The 23,170-nt window shown below is 37.8% G+C and overlaps 4 protein-coding genes and 1 long non-coding RNA gene across 11 annotated transcripts in view; 4 read left to right on the forward strand and 1 right to left on the reverse strand.

Annotated features, from left to right (window-relative positions):
* The first annotated feature begins 3,529 nt into the window (after positions 1 to 3,529).
* Positions 3,530 to 7,076, forward strand: sec11a (SEC11 homolog A, signal peptidase complex subunit). Its single transcript, XM_077594814.1, has 6 exons — positions 3,530 to 3,730; positions 4,734 to 4,843; positions 5,136 to 5,285; positions 5,365 to 5,484; positions 6,557 to 6,614; positions 6,691 to 7,076. The coding sequence occupies exons 1-6, from the start codon at positions 3,680 to 3,682 to the stop codon at positions 6,739 to 6,741; spliced, it is 540 nt and encodes a 179-aa protein (XP_077450940.1). The 5' UTR covers positions 3,530 to 3,679; the 3' UTR covers positions 6,742 to 7,076.
* Positions 7,077 to 7,840: 764 nt separating this feature from the next.
* nmbb (neuromedin Bb) lies at positions 7,841 to 10,755 on the forward strand. Of its 6 annotated transcripts, none has more exons than XR_013305264.1 (5): positions 7,841 to 8,217; positions 9,065 to 9,252; positions 9,359 to 9,460; positions 9,601 to 9,648; positions 10,483 to 10,755. XR_013305264.1 is itself a non-coding variant. In XM_077621314.1 (3 exons), the coding sequence occupies exons 1-3, from the start codon at positions 8,052 to 8,054 to the stop codon at positions 9,407 to 9,409; spliced, it is 405 nt and encodes a 134-aa protein (XP_077477440.1). In that variant the 5' UTR covers positions 7,841 to 8,051; the 3' UTR covers positions 9,410 to 10,446. The 6 variants fall into 6 exon arrangements, 1 of the variants encoding a protein (XP_077477440.1); XR_013305266.1 differs by having other exon boundaries at positions 9,601 to 9,643; positions 10,483 to 10,502; XR_013305261.1 differs by having other exon boundaries at positions 9,359 to 9,648; positions 10,483 to 10,754.
* An 828-nt stretch (positions 10,756 to 11,583) lies between these two features.
* On the forward strand, positions 11,584 to 15,902 carry LOC144090104 (tetraspanin-3). The gene is made up of 7 exons (XM_077621425.1): positions 11,584 to 11,750; positions 12,662 to 12,853; positions 12,936 to 13,010; positions 13,127 to 13,228; positions 13,321 to 13,473; positions 13,580 to 13,663; positions 14,465 to 15,902. The coding sequence occupies exons 1-7, from the start codon at positions 11,688 to 11,690 to the stop codon at positions 14,555 to 14,557; spliced, it is 762 nt and encodes a 253-aa protein (XP_077477551.1). The 5' UTR covers positions 11,584 to 11,687; the 3' UTR covers positions 14,558 to 15,902.
* LOC144090067 (proline-serine-threonine phosphatase-interacting protein 1-like) lies at positions 15,765 to 22,132 on the reverse strand. Of its 2 annotated transcripts, XM_077621380.1 has the most exons (14): positions 21,969 to 22,132; positions 21,215 to 21,315; positions 20,909 to 20,983; positions 20,801 to 20,835; positions 20,047 to 20,153; positions 19,908 to 19,970; positions 19,645 to 19,737; positions 18,688 to 18,733; positions 18,532 to 18,611; positions 17,741 to 17,839; positions 17,175 to 17,271; positions 16,795 to 16,959; positions 16,540 to 16,625; positions 15,765 to 16,460 (listed from the first exon to the last, which is right to left on the reverse strand). In XM_077621380.1, the coding sequence occupies exons 1-14, from the start codon at positions 21,999 to 22,001 to the stop codon at positions 16,329 to 16,331; spliced, it is 1,212 nt and encodes a 403-aa protein (XP_077477506.1). In that variant the 5' UTR covers positions 22,002 to 22,132; the 3' UTR covers positions 15,765 to 16,328. The 2 variants fall into 2 exon arrangements, with proteins under 2 accessions (XP_077477506.1, XP_077477513.1); XM_077621387.1 differs by lacking the exon at positions 21,969 to 22,132 and having other exon boundaries at positions 20,909 to 20,997; positions 21,215 to 21,300.
* The window catches only part of LOC144090113 (uncharacterized), a 99,737-nt gene continuing 97,501 nt past the window's right edge, over positions 20,935 to 23,170 (forward strand). The window contains exon 1 of the long non-coding RNA XR_013305283.1: positions 20,935 to 21,096. This is a non-coding gene — a long non-coding RNA (uncharacterized LOC144090113). The remainder of the gene's footprint in view (positions 21,097 to 23,170) is intronic.

The raw sequence follows: 23,170 nt of genomic DNA on the forward strand, positions 1-23,170 counted from the left end.
GATGCGACCCTCTACTGGTTACCAATAGTAGGTGTAAGGCAACCTTTCACAATTTAAACAAGCTGAATACGTAAAGTTGAGATCAGTAAAACTAAAATCCAAGTCATTACTGTGTGAATGTTCATAATAAAGATGATCCAAAAATTATATAAAATGAACAGAAGTGGGTCCATGTTTATGACGTCTGTCCTACATGTGTTATGAAGACAAGTGAATGACGTAAAATGAGAAACTTATGATATATTTGATTCATTTTTATCCAAATTTGCCAGTGAGATGCCTTTGTTAAAATTGGAGCGTGGTGTGCGTGTGTGTGAAAGCAATGCAAAAGGCTAACCTCGTCATGATAATCACTAGTGAATCTTTGGTCATTAGCGCGTCATCCTTTATGTAAGAGCTCCCGTGTGTCCACTTAATGTTATTTAGAGCAAAAAGTTCACTTGTTGTCATTTATGATGACGTCCAGCAACATCAGTGTCACAACAACACGCAACAAAGACTCACATTTGGCCCACCTACAAGTTTTCCCAAAGTCTTTTATGAACGCTTTGCTCGCTTTTGTCTACTACAAATGAAATTAGATTAAATTTAGCTGCGTTGAAAGCTTCCTTTCAAATCCAGATAAAATCTTCATTATTATTCAATTAATATCCTTCTTTAGAAACTGTGTTGACAGCAATTAGTATCATATAAAACAAATCCCTTGTACATGTGTTTGTATTTATTTGTATTAAGACTATGCTAAGAGCTTATTACAAATTGCATTTAACCTTTACTGTTTGACCCGTTCAACAATATGACATACTTTATCCATTGGTGTTTCCCGTTTAGCCCATTCACAAGATTTATTCAAATCATCAGTGTCTGTTTAAACAAGTTCTATTAGTCTGAGTGGAACATTGTCAAACAATGAGACGAGGAATCATTTTTCCGCATGCCATTACGTTGTAAGTTGTTAGCGAAGCGGAGGAAATTAAAGGCGGAAAAGTTGCACTGGCACGAGTAACTCTGGCGGAATGCAATAAAGACATCATTTGCGATGATGGGAGCATTTTTTTTCTCAAGCAAATGAGTGAATTGTCAGTCACCAACTGAAGACATTCAATGTATAACAAGGTCTAATGTGAACTCGTCCACTCCGAGCACATCATTAAGCACATTTGCGACACACGAAGAAACGAGATGACGAAAATACCCTGAGCTTATTTGCATGTCGTTTGAATCCGCTCCTCTTAGCGGATAACTCGGGCAACGGATATAGACGGGCGGGGAACCACACCGAAAGATGTTCCGTCCAAACTCGAGACCCCACAAGGCCTCGTCTTGCTTTGTTGCCGTCTCACTGACCTCAATTAGCGTGAGCTTTCGGGCAGACGATATGAAAGGCGTCCACGCTCGCCGAAATGTCGCAGACGAGCTGGCATTTCAGTCAAGTTTTATCAGCAAAATGTTGCTTTTGTCCACTATGAATACAAGACAACCTTGATGCTTAATCACCAAGAGCCAACCTCTGGGAAGGTGAATTGAAGCCCTGCGGTACCAGAGAATGCCACCAGAGGCTGGCTTCAAAAAATGTGGCAATGTCCCACTCGCTTGAAGTTGGCCAATTTCTATATCAGGCGGGGTATGATATGACGCAATGGAAAAAACTGTATTCGAGACTTGTTGTCTTTATCGTGTGACGAGTCGAAATATGAACTTAAAAGTGAGTGATTGTAAGTGTACATGATTACAATGATAAAGTGAGTTAGGAATACACAAAATAAGTCACATTTGATGGAAAACTACTACTAATAAAAAAAGCTATAGGTTAAAACCTTATATTTTAAGTCAACTGGACCTTAGTTTTGTTCCTTACTTGATTTCAACATTCAAATTCAAACTGAACTCTGCAATGGATTTTTTGGGGGATTATTGGATATTATCCAGAATCTATAAAAAATTGCCAACTGGTTGCCACATCACTGTCTTTGTGTTGTCTGCTCTTTTTATACCATGGTTGTTTCAGGTTGTGTCATTGGCAAACACAGCAATGACGTGAAAAAAATACAGCTGAATTCAGTTCAAGGTAAAGTACTTCTTAATTATTACAGACCATTTTTTTGATTTGGTTTTGTTTTAACCACACCGCTGCCAAACATGTTTCACCTAATTTCTAAACGCTCAGTTGCTATCTATGCTGGAAAATCATCTAAAGTAAAGCATTTGAGACATGGAGTACATGTGTTTATTATGTGTTTGGATTCTGACATTAATTGTAATGGTGTTTAAAGAGGTGACAAACGGATGATGAAATTCCGGTCGGCATTTACACAGCAGACGGCAGCCCGTTGCAGGACTAACAGAGGTTACGTCGTAAACGCGTGTGAAATTAGTCGAGATTAAAATCATCATTCATGGCTGGATAAAGGATACATCGCAGAGGCTATGTGGTTTTAACTGTTCACATGGACCTCTGCTAAGGTTGATCAGTCCAAATGTGAAGTATTTAAAAAAAAATTTACACTGCCAATCTCCTGTTCTTACATTTGATGATCTCAGATGATGTAATTTAAAATAACCGTATTAATAGTGCCGCAGTGAACAAAACAGGGAACATTATGTTTATATAATGAACTCACCTTAATGATTTACAACAGCCATAATGACACTCAATTGCATTGGCCTTCTATCGTCCAATGAAAAAGAACAGCACCTCGATTACAAACAATGATATCAAAGTAGTCGCCTGTATGTACTTTCTCCAGGAAATTATATCACTGTATGCAAACAAGAGAAGGTGAAAGTGAACCAGGTATATTTGTTTTTATTTTGTCAAGCACATCTCACTTTATTAACTTGTCATTTATTATTTTACTTCTAGGGACTGTTTGCTTTATGATAGGAATCCTAATAATCACACAGTTCAGTGTTTATTTTATCATCTTTGGATTGAGAATGCTCGCGTTTATAGTAGGCTTTAACATTTTGAATATTAATTTGGCAAAGAAAAAGTCTCAGAATTTGAAGTGATTTTTTAGGATTTAGTTAATTGTGTTTCTTTCCTTGCATAATGCAAACAAAGTGGCATTGAAAGTTTCAAAATGACAGTGAATGAGATACAATTGCCCAAGCATTCTTATTTGAGTTTGTTTTATTGTTTTTCTCCCAAATTTATTACAATTTGTTTTAATTCATTTTAAGTTTCACAAAAAATGGACCCTGAAACGAATTACTTAAACGGCACATCTCACTTTATTAATTCGTTATTAATTCATTCAAAATTATTTCTTGATTTTATTTATTACCCATCGCAAAATACATGTGGGGCATAAAATATACTGTCCGCATATGGCCCCCGGGCTGCACGTTTAGGACCACTGAACTATATATAACAATGTAAACCAATATCCTAAGTCATTCGTGCATGAAACTTAAAAAAAGAAAATAGGGGGAAAATTGTATTAAAAAAAATTAAATAGAGTGAAAAAATATTTAGATAAAATATGTAATTTCACCCTCGTATCCTGAAGTGACAACTCACCCAACAGGCGAATGGGCGGGACTTCCGGTCGTCGCACCCGGAAGTCGAGGACAGGATGCGAGCTCTTCTACCGCCGAGAACCTCATCCATATGCTCCCTTCCAAACGCGTTTTCATGTAAAAATCGGTCTTTTTGACGCTCTTATCATTTGCCACAATGTTATCGTTTGATTGCCTCGACGAGGTGCGTCGCATGAACAAGCGGCAGGTGGGTGCAATGGCGTCATTTGGACTCTTTGTGTTGGGTACGGGACCCCTTTGGGCTAATGCTTGCTAGCCGTAGACAACACGGGGGAAAAAACTACAGTACACCTCCGTCCGGTTTTATGGAGATCAAATTAAATTTACAATAGCGATGCAGATTGAAAAAGATCCCTCTAGGTACTACTCTAAATTTGATTCTCTTAAACTATTTTTTAGGGGGGAAGGGGGTCCAATGAGTTTTCCCCTCCGCGGCCACAGTCATTGCAAATACACCCCCACTGTGTTAAACCTAAATCTTTTTTTTGCCACTAACGATGATGTGTCTCTCTTTATTCCTGTGTTTGTCAATAAGAGACGTCCCATTCATTTTAACTTGGAGATCTGGCAGCGAATGAACGAATGTTCAAATGAATTAAATGTTAACCAATGATAAATCTATTTAAATCCAAACCAAAAGGTCAAAAACACCCTTGTTTGAAGTTTTATCACCGCCAATGGCACGGAAAGAGTTAAAGAGAATATTTTTGACAAGTCTGCACACCGCTATGCATTGTGAAAGTGTCCTGCTTCTTCTGCTTAATTGTAAACTGTTGTATTGCATAAATGAACAGTAACGTTTCATCAGTAGTGGAGGGAAAATGAGTGGAAATGCATTTAAATTAGGGATGGCCCGATAATTTCTGACTTCTAATATGATTATTTTTATGCTGTCATTTGCTGATAGCAATCGGATTCTGATCTGAAACTGATAATTTAAAAAAAAGTAAAATTCACAAATGTTTTAAGAATATTTTTTTTAAATAATGCAAAAATTAGTCTCATATATCCTTGTTATTTTGTTGTATAACCACTTGAACTGTATTTCAACAACCACTGGTTTCTACAGAGCTGTAATCCAACATGGGGGACATGTTTGCCTAGTGTGACCAATGCTGTCAATCCTATGTTTTTTTCTTGATTGTGAAATAACCCATAAATAAATAATTAACTGCGCTTATATGTTACAGCTTTATTACCAGGTGCTGAACTTTGGTATGATAGTTTCCTCAGCTTTGATGATCTGGAAAGGTCTCATGGTGGTCACTGGCAGTGAGAGTCCCATCGTTGTCGTTCTCAGGTACGTCTAGGAATAAATGTCTTTCAATTCGGCCATGAATTTTAAAGAAGTGATTTAAATCAGGGTGCTCAAACTTTGCTCAAGAAAAAAATCCCTCTGGCCAATGACGTCAGACGTTTGAAGTGTTCAAGATCAATGTATCACTTCACGAGCAGTTGCACGTTTTTGATGGGCGAGGCTGTCAGCTCCGCACAGTAGCTTGGCAGAAAAATGCTGTCCATGCGGCTAACTTTCTAACCGCATCCCTTGAAGAAAGGATCCTTTGAAACACTTTCCTTCCGGCTAATTTCAGTGGCAGCATGGAGCCGGCGTTCCACAGAGGAGACCTCCTCTTCCTCACCAACCGGGTGGAGGACCCCATCCGAGTGGGAGAAATCGTGGTCTTTAGGATAGAAGGCCGTGAGATCCCCATAGTACACAGAGTGATAAAGGTTCACGAAAAGTAAGGACTCGTTTGCAATTGAAAAAGGATCACACACAAAAGTCGGATATGGAAATTATTGATTTGTTTCTGTTCTCAGGGAAAATGGAGACATTAAGTTCTTGACCAAAGGGGACAATAACGCAGTAGATGACCGAGGTCTGTACAAGCAGGGACAGCACTGGCTGGTGAAGAAGGACGTGGTGGGACGAGCGCGGGGGTAAATAAGTCTCAACACGTCAGCTCTTGACTTGCGAGGTCAAGGACACCAAAAGTCAAATGGAGTCGTTAACTAGATTTGGGGCTTAAGGTCCTGTGATCCTCAATAGTTCATTTCCAGGGAATGAGATGCGGCTTAACAGTGGAAACCACCCTCTTGGTCTTTTTGTCATCATACATAAGAGGCAAATCGAGGGTAGCCCGGGTTTCCTTTGCGACACAGATTCACTTGATGGGGCTGACCTTATTAGCTCGTTCCTTTCGACCTCTGAAAGAGTTTCTTAATGAAAGCCCAACGAGGTTGCATCACCACAGACCGTGACCGGACGTTTGGTCGCCCGGGTGAATATAATTTTGAGAGCTGGTTTCAACAGTAGATATTTAGATATTAAACACTCTCTCTCATGAATATAATTTTGAGAGCTGGTTTCAACAGTAAACTCTCTGTCATGTTGTCAAACGTCCGGCGACCAAACGTCCGGCGACCAAACGTCCGGGCGACCAAACGTCCGGGCGACCAAACGTCCGGGCGACCAAACGTCCGGGCGACCAAACGTCCGGGCGACCAAACGTCCGGGCGACCAAACGTCCGGGCGACCAAACGTCCGGGCGACCAAACGTCCGGGCGACCAAACGTCCGGGCGACCAAACGTCCGGCGACCAAACGTCCGGGCGACCAAACTTCCGGCCGACCAAACGTCCGGGCGACCAAACGTCCGGCGACCAAACGTCCGGGCGACCAAACGTCCGAGTACCCCCACAGACGCTTCTCAAAGGTTACAATTTTTTTTGACAAATCAAGCATTTATATTATTAATTCTAGACCAAGAAATCAGATCTTCCTATAACTAAAACATTGACAGCTTTTACTTTTTAGTGATATTCATTCATGCGACCCAAAAAAAGAAGGGACCTTGAAACTTACAAATATCGATTCACTGCTCATCACTTTATACCACCAAAATCCACCAATTGAAAAATATTTGCCGCCAAAGCTTGCTTTTCTCAATCACGCATTGCGCATATAGCTTTCACTTGCAGCCAAGCCGACTCACGTTTTGCCTTCTCTCAAGGTTTGTGCCATACATTGGAATCGTCACCATCCTAATGAACGACTACCCCAAGTTCAAAGTAGGTGGCACGACTTAACCGCCAACCCGAACGTACGCATCGCTGCGACCTTCTAACGTGCTCGCCTCGTTCGCAGTACGCCGTTCTCTTCATGCTGGGCCTCTTCGTCTTGGTCCATCGGGAGTAAAATTTGACGTCCAGGCAGGAAAGATGAAGAATACAAAAAAAAAAGTCAAGTCACGACGCCTTCAACACAGCGATTGAGTTCCACTCTGTCCAATTTTTCTTTTGTACCATTTGTTTGAGCATTTTGTAGGAATGGGAATAGCTTTACAAATATTTTTGTGAGGGAACAAGGCTATTATCAATATTATTATTTTCAAGTGAAGCGTTCTTAAACACGATTTAAGCATTGTTTTTTTTCGTGTCTACTTCTTGTGTTTGGAAAAAAACAGATGTGAAGTATTTTATGACAACTAAATATGAACGTTATTAAATATGGAATCTGGTTACCATCCATTATGAAGTGTTTTGGTGTACTCAATCCAAACCTTTCAGGAACACTTAAAAAATATCTTAAATTTGAGAGCAAGTGGTTATTTAAAATAAGAAAAATTATAAAGTCTAACCATTATATTTTCATAAATGATAAAAGACTGCAGTTAATTTGATAAAATGAAAAACTACACGCCAAACCATGATAAGCAGTTTACTGCAACTGTGAACTTGTTGCCAAAATGACCTGATGCTTTCCACAGTCTCTAATTAAGATGGCATTCAGCAATGTTTGTGTATGTGAATAGTAAAGGTTATTTAAAGAGCAAGATGGGTGGCTGAACAATGCCAGGTTATTGCCATCAAAAAAAAAAATAGAATCTGCGTGTGTCGGTAGCTTCTCGTGTCCTAAGAACAGAGTTCGTTCGCTTCATGATCATGACAGGAAACTTTCCAATTCATGTTTATTGCTGAATGCGCTAAAAAATGAAACCTGAGTACCCAAAGAAAACCCATGCAAGCTCCACCCTCGAGCTCCAAAATTGTGAAGCTAATACGAACGTATCACTAAAAAAATTATGTCTACTTAAAAGCTTTCAGTTGAATTGACCTAAATCCAAATTTCAGTACGATACAAATGAAAGTGGGAATTAACGATCACATACCTGTCAACCTCTGCCGATAACTGCCCTTATAAATGATTATATGATACGAGTCGTACGGTGTTTGTAAGGTTTTTTGGGGGTTTGTAAGGGGAATCAATAATCATTTATAAGGGCAGTTATCGGCAGAGGTTGACAGGTATGCGATCAATTTTCTCTCTTTTTATGACATACAAGTCTTATTTTAAAAAAATGATACTGAGTATCAAATGTAGTGAATGAAATACATCATCATCAGAGGGGGTTGGACTAGAAAAAGAGCGCCTTTAAAAGCTGGAAGGTTGCTCCGCCATAGGAGACACACACACAAACACACACGCTTTGCTAGAGACAGTTGAACATGAAGAGTCTGACCGTGAACGATATGTGCCGGTGTGGTTTCTTGACTTACCTCGCCATCTTCTCGCTTGCTTCTGTCTGCACAGCGGTCAGCTTCGACCTCACCCAGCTGAGGAATAAAGTGGACAAAATTCACGTGTATCCAAGAGGGAACCTTTGGGCGACAGGTAAGCAAGAAGCAGCTCTTATTGGAAAGAATTCATGTTGTTTGTTCTTTTTTTTTGCATTAGAGCCAATGCCAATTGGTTGTTTGATTTTTTTTTTTTTACTTCTGTTCTGTTTTTTAACCCTCTCGATTTTTAACTCCTTATTTAGCAAGTGACCAATTTTGCATGACATTTTTGTAATATTTTCTTTTCATAATTATAATTCAACCTAAATTTAGCAATGAATAAATATAAAAATACACACTTGGTTACAACCCCCGTTCAAAAAATTTCAAAGTACTAGTATTTGGCTCTCATTGCATATCATTGATAGTAATAGACATTTAATTTATTTAAACTAGGAAGATTGGCTCCAGTTCATTGCCATTGCTTTACGTCCAATTCTTTTTGGCAAATAAACTTTTAATCAAAATGTATTGACATCCAGAGTCAAAAATTTGTGCCCTGTGAATGTAAAAAAAAGCCATAATTAGTGTTTCACATTTACTGGTAATATTAAGGAAATTGTGCAATCAGCAAAATCTCAATTGGGAATTTGTGGTGTAATGTTTTTTTAAATAAAAAATGTTTTATATATATATATATATATATATATATATATATATATATATATATATATATATATATATATATATATATATATATATATATATTTTAATTCCACACTTAACAATTTAAAAAAAACAAATGAGCACATTCCAAAAGGGCAAAACTGAAACTCATATGCATGTACTCATTATATCTTCTTACATCCTTTAGAAAATTCACCTATTGAATGAACATTAATGTTACTTTTTTAAATTCAGTTTGCTACAAAAGAATGTTAGTGTGTGTATTTCTTTGTTAGGACACTTCATGGGCAAAAAGAGTGTGATGGAGACCCCATTGCTGTCATCCACCGAGGACCAGGAATTGGGGGCTTCGGAGATGTCCCAACCGCGAGGGTCCAACGACCTCAGCAAAGGTTTCCAGGATTTCCTGCGGACCGCCATGCAAGCACAGAGGGACTCCCAAGAGAACCACTTAAAATCTCAGGTGAGGGCCCAATGGAAAAGGATGCCACTATAAAATGTACTTTTAGTTGTTTATCATTCTATGTATTAGATATTGAATATTTAACTCTCATCTATATGTGTGGTAGGAGGATGAAATGCTTATGAGAATTTTGGACTTCTACACACAAAGAAAGTGAAGATCCAAGATTTCCATTAAGGACAGTCCACACTACTCATCATCCATGATTGTAATTTACTCTCAATTTTGTGCCATACGCAATACTGGATTTTTTGTTTTTGTTGCTTGGGTTCCATAACTGCTCTAATATTTAGTCTTGTTTGCTTCAGTACAGCTAATAAAATCAACAGTTTCATTGCTGTCTTACAGGAAAAGACCAGACTATTGTGACATTGTCTACTACCTATTGGTGGTAAGGTATCAACCTTCTTTCATTTGTTGGCAAAGATGCACTGAAAATAGCACTTATATAAATAAATGTAGGCAGATTGTGTGAATCATGTTTCTGCCTGCCGGAATATGTTGGACTAAATCAATATGAGCTTTCAAACTCGGGGCAAAAAGTGATGAGGAACTTTTTCGATCTATAATGGTTTAGCTTTTAGTGAACGGTCTTTAAGATACATTTATTTTAAAGAGCTATATATTTTACTATTACATTATGACAGGTAGGGCGGCACTGTGAAGTGTCCCCTGCCTGGTGCCCGTAGTTAGCTGGGATCCGGCACCCCCAGTGACCCTTGTGAGAATAAGCCGTATGAAAAATTAATGAACGAATTAGTTTAATTGGTCTAGTTAGGAAATAAAATGACATGAAGCACAGTACTGTGATATTTATTGCACTCTATGACATAAACCCATAGGCAAATGCGATAATTTAATAATGTAAATATATTTGTAAGAATTTTCTAATGTTTTTTTGTTGCCTGATGGTAGGTTCATCTGCATAACAGTGTTTCTCACCACAACAAATTACATTACATCCACTTCCTTAATCAGCACAACACAAAACAACACACGCCGGAGGGACTTCAAATATACTTGATTATCCGTATTACCCTCTTGCTCTCGTCTGATTATGTTAATATCATAATTCATGTAGAAATCATTGTGAATGAACATGTTAGGACTCCTTTATGTCCACAGTAGTCCCCGTATGCTCTGAAAATGCTATTTAAAGATCACGGTAATAGTGAATAAATGTATAAATCCTCATCAATCTCAATTCATTACATTTTAATTTGAGTATAGTTGGCTAGGACAGGCTCCAGCTCCCTCAACTTCATTTTACCTGAGAAAAGCAATGCAGCTAATGGTTGCTGCCAACCCTCCCTTTCAAGATGGATTGGACATCTAGCACTGAAGACTAAAAGATAAGCATTCTTCTCAGCATTCACAGATTTAAGAGAGAAAGTTTTAACTCAGTAAAATTACTACCGGTAATAGTGTGACACACTGATGGCATAATGAAGAGGTAATATTTTAAATCAGTCCAAGCATTTTAATCAAAGACTTTATATGTCTTGATTTCTGTTAAATATGTATTAGTGACAGCATATAGTGAGGTTTTTTTTAGCACTTGCTTGTGGTTATATACTACCACCTTCTGACAGAACATTAGGGACACGGCATAAATGTGAGTTTTTTAAAACTTTTCATTTGATATTGCATTCATGAAATTAACTCAAGGTACATTTCCAGTTTTTAAGGGGTTGTTATAAACTTATTTTAATATAAAGTAGCTGTAGTATGGCAAAGACTACAAATGCAGATGAGCCCAAGAGATACAAAAAATATTTACTACTATTATATTTGCACTTTGCTAAATAAATACATTAAAAAGCCATTTGTGGAATCACAAATATTTATATTTATATTAGGTTTGCAACTTTTATAAACATATATTCTCTCCACGAGGCAGTGGCTTTTTGATGTGACTAAATATATCGTACAAATAAGGCTAGATGTCTCATGTGGTAACGGGTGTTGTCACTTGGCCACCGTTTTGCTTTGGGGGCATTCGATAGCAGTGTGCACTTGGAAATAGCTGTAAATCAATTTTCAAATAATTTTCAGACAGCTTGGACTGTCATAAAACTCAGGGATCTATTAAATTGATACTATACTTCAAAATAATATATCATCCAGAATCATAGCGAGTTATTTTAGGGCCATAGAATTTTTCGACACAACATGGCAGCAGTTAATTACGCCGTCAACTCCGACGTATTAAATCTAGATTTATCCATGTGATTATTTGTGGGCGTGACCATTACAGCACGTGACAGGTATTTTCCCTTTTCATTGGTCGACCTCTTCAGAATCTGCACAACAGGGCGGGGCCGCCGAAGCCATTTTATTATCATAACAGCGAAAAAAAGTGCAGCAGGTGCGTCTCATTTCCCTCCTCACACAAAGACAATATCGCTTGATATAATATCCATATCGATCGAACGATGGGCCAGTGTGGGATTACATCATCCAAAACCGTGCTGGTTTTTCTTAATCTTATATTCTGGGTAAGCACATTTGATCACTTTGAATTGATGTGCGGCATCCTTGAGGACGCCGCGATGTGTTTAGCACGCTAGCGCATTGCGACAGAGATGCGCGATCTCTGTTTACTTAAGTAGATGAGACGTTTCAAGGTTATTCGGAAGCAAAAATAGTTCTTATTGTACCGGAACTTAGTGGAAAAAATGTGATCGCTACACAATAAACTGGATCTGGGACCACCACGCCGTGACGTAATGTGGCAGCTGTTGACCTGCTCTTTTTCTTAAGCTAGCTGTTTGCTAGCAGGGTCAGCACATCCCATAATATAAACGCCCACGATCGGCCTGCTTTGGCAACATAACAAGCCTACCTCTATAATATGTTCATAGTTTTCAATTTATTTTACGATTAGTAGTATAAAGATGTATATGTAACTTGTAACTTTGGAGAAAAAAAACCCTGTAAATACCTGGGGTCCACATATTCAATTATTAATAATAGTATGTATTAACAATGCATATTGGATCCGATAAATATCATATATTTGTAATGAGTAAATGTAGTTATAAAAAAAAAAAAAAGTAAATTCTAACAAATTATGAAATAAAAATAAATATGTGCTTATGTTCTTAAATGACCCTGAGGTATTTATTTTTTATTTTAAAATTTTATTAGCATTAGTTCATGGGAGCCGTTAAAAACATTCTAATTTGCTACCAACCTCCCAGTCAAAATGGATTGGACATCTAGCGCTGATAATGGCAGAAATTTATTTAAATGAGTTCACTATAAAGGTGCAGAAAGGGAGTCAGAATGTAGAATAATCAGAAGATTACTAACTGTATAAAATTGAGTTAGTAATGTTGTGCCACAGTTTTAGTAAAGTAAGATTTGAATAAATTTTGTCGTTGCAATAAACTATACTCGTGCTTAGGCGGCAGCAGGCATTTTATGCTACATCGGAGCCTATGTCTTCATCACCTACGATGACTACGACCACTTTTTCGAAGACGTGTACACTCTCGTCCCGGCCATCGTCATTATCGCCGTGGGCACCCTCCTTTTTGTCATTGGCTTAATAGGCTGCTGTGCCACCATACGCGAGAGCTCCTGTGGCCTGGCCACTGTGAGTATGCCTTCCAAGATCATGTTAGGACAGATGAAACCTTGATCAATAATTAACTTCTTTTCCTTTTTCCTTTGTTTAGTTTGCTGCCATCTTGCTGCTGGTCTTTGTAACAGAGTGTGTGGTGGTGGTGCTGGGCTACATCTACAGGGCTAAAGTAAGCATATTTTTAGTTCTCAGCACCCCTATAGTTGAAGTGGTCCCATTTGTTAATGAGGGTTTAGTTCCAAAAACTAGCTGAAAGTAAAAACTGACAAAAAGTGTCTGTTTCAGGTGGAAAATGAAGTCAACCACTCCATTCAGAAGGTCTACAATGAGTACAACGGAACTAACACAGATGCTCCTAGTCGTGCTATCGACTACGTGCAAAGACAGGTGAGGTGTAAATGCAGTGCAAAACTTCTTTGCTAAATTTATTCTTCTTCTCTTCCCCTATTTAAAAAATGCATCCTGTGTGTTATTTTTAGCTACACTGCTGCGGTATCCACAACTACTCGGACTGGAGGAACACTCGCTGGTTCAAAGAGTCAAAAAATAACAGCGTGCCTGTCAGTTGTTGCCAGCCTAACTTCAGCAACTGCACTGGCACCCTCGCCCGTCCAGCAGAACTCTACCAAGAGGTGTGCGAACATGTGATATCAGTATCAGTGCTTTAAAAATAAATGTCATTAATATTACATATTTTCTCATTTGTTTTCACTTACGTTTTTTTTTCTTTTTCTTTAGGGTTGTGAAGCTCTGGTTGTGAAAAAGTTAAAGGAGATCATGATGTATGTCATTTGGGCTGCACTCACTTTTGCTTCTATACAGGTAAGATCATCGGTCTGATTATTGTACAAATATTTTTGCATTCACAACCTAATATTGAGGCATGTTTAGTTGTGAGCAAGATTTAGTGACACTGCTCATTGATTTTAACTACCTAAAAGTCCTCACTCTCAAATTTTGTGTATTTTTAAATTAAGATTTTTCTCATCTCATTTCTTGAACCGCTTTATCCTCACTAGGGTCGCGGAGGGTGCTGGAGCCTATTCCAGCTAACTTCGGGCCAGAGGTGGGGGACTCCCTGAATTGGTGGCCAGCCAATCACAGGGCACAAGGAGACAAACAATCATTTATGCTCACACTCATACCTAGGGGCAATTTAGAGTGTCCAATCAGCCTACCATGCATGTCTTTGGAATGTGGGAGGAAACCGGAGTACCCGGAGAAAACCCTCTCATTTAAAATATTTTTATTATTATTATTAGAACTATTGTGGGACAATGTTCCTGTTTTAATATTACAATCATTTTCTCTTCCTGTAATAGCACAACTTCATTTTTATACAACTAAAACACATTTTTACCACATTACCCACAATTTCACTACATGTTTAAGTGTCATGAGTAGTGCTCATTTTTTTATTCTTGTATGATTTATTACTCGTTAAAAAAAACATTGTACAGTACTCTAACTTTTAACCTTGTGAATCTGAAATAGGCATTGATTATTTGAATTTTACAACATGTATAATTGCCATTCTGGAATATATTTTTTAATAAAAAGCTGTTATCATATGGCAACTGCCAAAAGCACAGTTTTTCTGAATCTCCTCACCTGTGCCCACAGATGCTGGGCATGCTCTGCGCTTGCGTGGTGCTCTGCAGGCGAAGTCACGACCCTGCGTACGAGCTCCTGGTCACCACCAACAGCTACGCGTGAAGCTCCCGCATCAGAAGGCAAGCATCAACATGTCACGGTAGATTTCCGCTGTAGTTCTGTATTTAAGCTCAACTATATAAGCTCAAACACACCTTGCACAATCCAATAAGTAGCGAACACTGGCGACGTGGTCCCGAAACAAGGATCCACCTATTTATTCCTATTATTATCATGCTTTGGAAGCTCATTTATCTTCTTTTCCCGACGCTGACATGCTTTAAAAAGCCACCGCATTAATGGTATTGTTTAGGCTTTTAAAAAGAAAAATGAGATCATTCATTCAGAATGTCAAAAAAAGAAAAAAAATGAAATAGGCACCTTTTGCCATGGTCTGAAGTGAGTTGGGAAAATGGACACTCGTTAGTATTTAGTCGGAAATTGAATCTCCACTTTAATGCAGTCTTTTAATCAGTGTTGGAAAAAAATCTTGGTCCTCTCTTTAAACTGGCACCATCATAAACCGTTTGAATTATTGTACGAGTTAACTTTTGTTAATATATGTGGGAAAAGAGAAAATAAAACTCGATCTTTTTTTATAAAACACTTGCATTAGCTAGCTAGTCAATGTTAGTGGATAACATTAGTGGACTGTGCTGTCTAGAATGCATATTTTCCCTTTTTCTCAAAAGAACTTTATTTAAAGAGTTTCTTTCAGAATCTGTTGGCAAAATACAAAAATGCATTAATTAAAGGTATTTGTGATGAGGTCTTATGAGGTTTGTTAACGTCACTCAAAACTCAAAGGTGTTTTTTTCTTTAATGGAAAACGTCAACAACAAAACAATCTTATACAATTCTAATTACTACTTTCTCAAAGATGACCTTTATAACACTAGATTCATTTAAAAAATGTACAAAATCCTACCAAGTTTAAGTGGGAACAGGTTGCGTGTGGCAAAAACTTCCCTTGTGTGCTACTTTGTATTCTGGTTGCAGCAAGACATGTTTCTTTTTTTAAAGCAGGAAACTAAACCAAAAAAACGGCTTTAGCAATGAAGTAGATCCTTTTATTTTTACCATTTTGTTTTAATGCTGTGAATTTAGATCCGAACTGCTTCACTATTGAAGCACTGTGAATATTCTGTATATCGAGTGTGAGCTAGTTAATCCCCAGTGTTGTAAGTGGGTATATAATCAGTATTGAGATTACCCTTGTGTTTCCGCTTTCATCTTTTTCAATCTAACAACCATTAGTAGAAATTATTTATTTTATATATAGTGCTGTTTTGGTTTGGAACTGTTACATACACTAGATACAATCCCAAAATATTTTGCTGGAACTGTTGAAAAAAAAAGTGTATAGCTTTGGACAGGGAAATGAATAAAGTCATGCATTTCAATTTGACTAATTCTCATTTTTGTCCCATGTAAGGGTTCAATCAGTGATGCTATGACATTTTTTCACAAAAATTCCTAAACAAACAAGCACATTTCCTCAGTTCTGTGCTCTTTTCCGTTATGCAATTTGTAATTTTTGTTTAAAAAAAGTTCCATGGGGTTATGCACTGTGACATGAGTCATCAATGGAGGTGTGGTGTTAAATAAAATCAAAACAATTACGAAAAACTGCAAAACTACAAACTGCAGTGGCATCAGTTTTAATATCTTCAGCACTGACGCTAAAGCAAACTTGATATTCATTATTGTGACTGGTCCAATCATTATAATGACAATCAAAGCATACAATACATTAAATGTCATTTGCATTTAAATGTTGACTTCCCCATGTTGAAATGGTTTACATTCATCCATGCGCTTGGTACGAGTCTATTCAGAGCTTGCCAAGATAGTTCCCCGGCACGATCCCCTCTCGCCCGTTTCTCACCACTGTCCACCAGCCATCCTCGCCGCACTCCAAGACCTGCACCACGTCGCCTCTTTTCACTGTCAGCTCATCTTCCACCTAAATATGCAAAAAAGGTCAACACGACCTTCTACTGGATATCAAGATGGAAAATATTTTCTAATAATTTTCCATCGACCTGTGCAGTGTAGTTGTAAAGTGCGATGTAGGTGTCCTCGTCTACCTCTGGCCGCTGGAGGCCCAGCAGGGCTGCGTACGACCCATCTGAAGACATCAAGTGAAGCATAGAAAGAAAATTTCCAAAGTGTTGATAACGCTTCCTCCAAAGCCACATTTAGTTCTGGTTTCCATTTCAAGCAGCACGCGCTTCAGTCCTATTTGAAATCGATCTGACACCCAATTTCCCTGCAAATGCAAAAAGCAGAAAACTTACCCTCGTCACTAGGTGGCAATTTTGAGGATTCACCGACATCGTTTATCTCCACAGAAGCTCCCAGCAGAGGATTGGAGCTTCTCTTGCGGTCTTCCTGGCCCTCAACTTCATTTCCATCCCAGGATGTGCTTTCCTTTTGGTAATAGCTCTCAAATATGATGGGGTCTGTTGTTTTTTGGGGAAGGAAAAACTTTCAACGACAGTAAATAAAATTGTAAAGCCAAGTGTTTGTAATGTATTATTCTGTTCCCCCAACCAGCTCAATACAAAAACAATGAAAGCTTTAATGAAGACTTGGAATTGTCCAGACGTGGGAATGGAAATGGTTGGTTATTCCAAATGGGGAATATTGTTTGAAAAAAAAAATGTAAGTTAGTCACCTGGTGGATGCCAACCTGTCCTTTTCATCTCAATGAAACAGTTGTTGTCTTTGATGATGTCACAATGCTCCAGGTGCTTCCTGACCTCCTCAAAGAACTGAAATGACAGGATTTCTATGATGTCTCGAAAGTTTAAAATGGACTAATCATGTCATCTTTTTAATTCCTGAATCTTTCCAGGGCCAGCGGTCACTATTCATTTTGTTCTTTAAAGAAAAAAATCAATTAAAAAAAAGATTAATCATTCTATTTTTATCATATATATATTTTAATACTTATAGCAGAGGTGGCCAAATCTGGTCCTGAAGAGCCCCTAACCAGCCTGTTTTCCATATCTCCCTCCTTTACCACACCTGAATCAAATGATCAACTTATCAGCAAGAAGTCCAGAAGCTTCATACTGATCCAGATTATTTGATTCGGGTGTGTTGGTGGAGGGAGATATGGAAAACAGACCGGAGTGGGGCTCTCGAGGACTGGACATGGCCACCTCTGATTTATAGGGTAAGGGTTATCATAGACTTTCCACCGGCGAACATACAGTCGTCAACAAATAGTGCACTTGCTTCGTCATCTTTGACGCATTGCATGGAGATATGGTTGCAGTGATCCCACAGGGTGCACCTCAGCACATTGATGCGATCGGCCTCCATTTGCTGGAACACCTACAGAACAGTTCAGGATTAGGGTTGCCAGATCTGAAACACAGTCTAGCCCAATTATACCATAAAATCTGTTGATTTCATTAACAAAACAGCCCTAACGTTCAAGATAAGATGTTTCCCTTATAAAACCAAAAACAAAAACCTGTAAGAGATGCATTGTAGAGGACTTATTGCCCTTTCGCTGATAGGCATCATGGGAGATGTTGTTCTTAGGAATGATTAAAATTCTTGTTTTATTTTATTTTCGCAGTTTATGCGTTTTCCGGGAAAAACTCCAACACCGTGAATATCGGGGGAATACGGTAAAAATATTTTTCCAGTGTTCCCCCGTTTTTTTTTTGCGTTTTTCGATTTTTTGCAGTTTTTGCGTCTTCAGGAAAACCCACAAACACCACAAAAAACGGGAGTACTGAGAAAATATCTGCGTTTTTTCCTGAAAACGCAAACCCTGCGGAAAATGGTGGAGTACTGAGAAAATATGTTGCCAGTATTCCCTCGTTTTTTTTTAGAAAATAACTCAATTTGGTGGGAACCCATCCAAACTGACAAAAATCAAGGGATTAGTTCCAGTTTTAGCTGATTCACGGCATATGACCCATACATATTTCCCCTTATGAGACAGAGATGTGGCGATGAAGAGGAATTATAGTGCGAACTTCCCGTTTGTGACAGGATGTAAACGTGCCGGTTACCTCGCACGTGCTTCTGTGTGTTTCCTCCCAGTCTTGGCGAACACTTTCCAGCTCGTCAATGTTGGTTAAGTAGATCTTCTCTGTTGGAAGATCAAGGTGATATCTTGCACTTATCAACTTCTATAAACAACAAAATACTTTCGCCTCCATCTTTACCTGAATCACATGCGGCTTGTCTGCATTGCTTGGCTCTCTGGCGCACCTGTCAGAATTGAACACATTTTTTACGCATGTGTTTAATTAAGATAGTTCATTATTTCATTTCAACTTGAATTTAAAAAGTGAAACATGTAAACTTTGTTCGATATTGTACTTCTTGTTTCTTTTTTTTAATTTACTGGTCGGTATTTAACCTCCACACAGCGAAAAAAAAATCATTTATTGACCCCCAATTGTAATTTTAGGATGGATTATGAAAAGTCTTTTCTGCACACGTGTCAAAGTGGCGCCCCGGGGGCCAAATCTGGCCTGCCGCATTATTTTGTGTGGCCCGGGAAAGTAAATCATGAGTGCCGACTTTCTGTTCTAGGATCAAATTAAAATGAAGAGTATAGATGTATATTAAATTTCCTGATTTTTTCCCCCTTTTAAATCAATAATTGTAATTTTTTAACCAATTTTTTTCCGTGTTTTATGTTCAAAAATCATTTTGTAAAATCTAAAAATATGTAAAAAAGCTAAGAAACATTGTTTTAGATCTATAAAAAAACCTGAATATTCAGGGCTTTTAATCCATTTATAAAAAAAATCTAAATATTATATCTAAAATGGTCCGGCCCACATGAAATCGAATTGACGTTAACGCGGCCCGCGAACCAACCCGAGCCTGACACCCCTGCTTTACTGTATATTCACTTGACTCCCCAATTCTTGTTGCTATAAATATTGTCCTAGGATTCTACATAATTAAGACTGTTTCTTCTGCATTTTTAAATATTTAATCTCATTTCCCCCTGGAAGAAATTAGTCTTTTTCCACGTACAGTATAATGTTTACTTACCTTTTTTGCCAGGTATGCTTTCTTCTGCCCCAAGAACTGCGCAAGGTCATTCATTGACTGACTTTGTACTTGCCATCTTTAGATAGCTGCACATCAGTACACACGTATCGTACCTTTTCCCCGTTTTTGGCTGCAGCGGTGGATTTTTCTGACGTTTGTTCAACCTCGTCCGCCTCTTTGCACCTCACCTCATAGTTTTTCTTTGACTGTGGGTTAGACAGGAATGATTTGGAAGTGATTTACGTTGTTGATGCTCCCAAATATCACTTAAAAAATGAAATGGGAATAAAACTTGCACTGCAAAAAATGCCATCACTTAAAAATGCAATGGGAATAACATTCGCACTGCAAAAAATTGCGGCCATTGTGTCATTACCTCCATCGTTTTCCTGAACAAAGATAGTTTTTTCTTCTGTACTTTCTCCATGATGCTTTCAAACTATAAAAAAACAAAAACAAATGAGCGCTACCGCTTTGCTTGCGATATTACGGCCTGCTCCCAAATGACCAGGTACCTTCTTTCGCTGCTCTTTCTGTCTTTCCTTGAACGCCTCCACCTTTCTCACCTCTTCTTTCATAGCTTCCGAAAGTTGGATGTGAAAGTTTCCAATGTTCTCCATCTCTGCAGTCACATTGACCATGAGCAGTATAGTATTTACCACCGTGGCTTCAACAGTCATCAAACAGTGGTCTGGGGTTCCTCCTTCACTTTTCTAAGCGCTTTCATCAGAAACTTGTCGAATAAATCGTTTTTTTTAATATGATTTAAGTATTAAACAACAACTCTGTATCCTAGAGTTAAAAGTAATTGTGCCCAATAGTACTTATAGTATATATTAAAATACAACTGCAAGTCATAAAGGGTATAAGTCTTATACCCTTTATGACTTGCAGTTGTATTTTAATAAAATATATTAAAAAAGAAATTGCATTGGAATGTTTCAGTAAAATCTGACATTTTAAGCAACAATTTGTCAATACAACATAGCAATAGCAAACTCATATTTTGGAGCTAAATTTAAAGCATGGGCTAGCAAAATGGAAAAAAAAAAGATTAGAAAAAGTTATGTTTTTGCTCAAGTACAAGCACCTGGTTGCAAGAATTTTACCATTAAAATGTGTACTGTTAATAAACAAACACTATAGTAAACAGAACATTATTTACAACCGTTGTTTTAAATCCAACTACTGTAAAAAGTACATTGGTATAACTGGTCTAAAGGTGTTGTCACAATGTTTCCATTCCTAAAATTGATGTATACTACTTACGTGTTTTTAGTTGGTCGAAGGAGTCTTTCAAAGTGCTGTGTATGAAGACAAGATGAATATTACTAGGTTTGCTGTCATTTTTATCAATGAAATAACTAACTAATGAACCTGATCTCGACATGTCCTCCAGCTTTGCGGGCTATGGTCACCAATTCCCGCCCATACTTCTCCTCTGCTGATGCCCTGTGCATGAAACACTACAAAAGTAAACATTTGTGACAATTCATCATTTTGCTGCATTTCTACCATCACCACATTCAAGATTTGGAGGAAAAATGACGCAAAAAGATATTAAGGTCAGTTCTGGAAATTCATCATCATCTTTCACTTTCACTCATGTAAACGTCCAATTTTGTTTATGTGCCTGAATGCTACTGAGTGCAATGATGCACTTTGAGCAAATATGGTCGTTACCTCATCTTTATTAGGTCTTCCACGTCTTTACACATTTGTCTTCCATCTCGTAAGCGTTGCACCAGAGCCTCATAGCCGGCGTGGCAGGTAAAATTGGAGCCCTTGGATGAGAGTAGGACGAGTGCAGTTGCATAAAAAAATGGAGCAATGACAACTATTGCTCAGCAACTGTTGCCACATGTTCTTAGGCTACTGCTACACCATCCATTGGGTAAAAAAGCAGAAGTTAAGCTTTTTTTAAAATTTAGTTGCTGTCAGGATCCGTGGGTGGTGGTCCACCCAGGGCCCAAAATTAGCCAGGACTGCCTCTGATATAGACTACAAAGCCTCTAATTGTTACATTAGTTTTTTGTTTTTTTTCTCGGACAAAACTATTTGAAAATAACAGACATTTTTTTCCCATTGTTCTAATTGAATTAGTTAGCTGATGGGGTGTTTTATAAAAATTGAAATGTCCGTATACAGTCATTTTCCTGTGCTTTAGTAAATAATTTCTTAATCAAATTGCATGTAATTATAATTCAATGGTATATGACAACAACAATTTAAAAAAAATGCATTATATTACAATATATTGTACATATACATATGACTTGGCCTATACATCCAATTCTAATGGGGAAATATGGCCATTGAGTCCAGAATTCACCTCTACGTTAAAAAATGACATTAATTAAATTAAGAATTTAAAAAAATATATATATTTTTAAGCATCGGAAACCTTCCTAGCATGGCACCACAACAAGTGACTTACCCAGAAAGCATCTCTGAACATTAAATGTGTCATCTTGTAGGTTCCTATAAAGTGTGAATCCTTTTACTTTATGGCTCTTCCTGTACAAAATAAAAAGTACAAAAAACACCCAATAATGCGTAGCCACTCGTTTGACAACTGAAGGTCACCAGGCTCTCGGTCAACTCAACTCGCTGGCTAGCTGTGAGTCAATTTGAATGAGGAACAGTTTTTGTCCCATGATGTCACTGACCACATGTTTGAAATTTTTGGCCTCTTTAAGTTTAAACTGGGAGGAACTGTTTCCAGTTTGTGCAAATATTAACATTAGCTTAACGGACTGCTTCCATAATATTGACACTAAAAATTGTCTGGTGACCTGTATTAATCAAAAGGGTGAAAGAGCGTTTAGAAAGCTACAATCTGCATTTATTTTCGCTAATGCCGATCAAAGCAGCTTGAATGTTCTGTGTTGTCGCTATTTTGCATTATGTACATAACATTTAAGTTAAGTATCTTATTTTTTTTTATGAAATCTTGAATTCTTTCCACTTTCATTTTTAAACACATTCTCTATACTGCTTATCCCCACAAGGGTTGCAAGGGTGCTGGAGCCTATCTCAACCAACTGTGGGCAGTAGGTGGGGAACATCCTGAATTGGTTGCCAGGCAATCGCATGGCAAGCTGAGATGAAAAAACATTCATATGTAGTGATAATTTAGAGCACATGTGTCAAAGTGGCGGCCCGGGGGCCAAATCTGGCCCACCGCATCATTTTGTGTGGCCCGGGAAAGTAAATCATGAGTCCCGACTTTCTGTTTTAGGATCAAATTAAAATGAAGAGTATAGATGTATATAAAAATTTCCTGATTTTCCCCCTTTTTAAATCAGTAATTGTAATTTTTTAATCCATTTTTCTGTGTTTTTAGTTCAAAAATCATTTTGTAAAATCTAAAAATATATTTCAAAAAAGCTAAAATAAACATTGTTTTAGATCTATAAAAACTGAATATTCAGGGCTTTTAATCCAATTCTTTTAATCCATTTATTAAAAAAAAATATCTAAATATTATATCTAAAATGGTCCTTCTCACGTGAAATCAAGTTGAACCAACCCGAGTCTGACACCCCTGATTTAGAGTGTTCATTCAGCCTATCCAAGTTTTTTTCTTTTATTCAAGGGGTTAAATGGAAGTATTAAAACAGTTGAGTGGACTAGCGA

This window comes from Stigmatopora argus, chromosome 2 (genome assembly GCF_051989625.1).
Source record: "Stigmatopora argus isolate UIUO_Sarg chromosome 2, RoL_Sarg_1.0, whole genome shotgun sequence".
NCBI classification, from domain to species: Eukaryota; Metazoa; Chordata; class Actinopteri; order Syngnathiformes; family Syngnathidae; genus Stigmatopora; species Stigmatopora argus.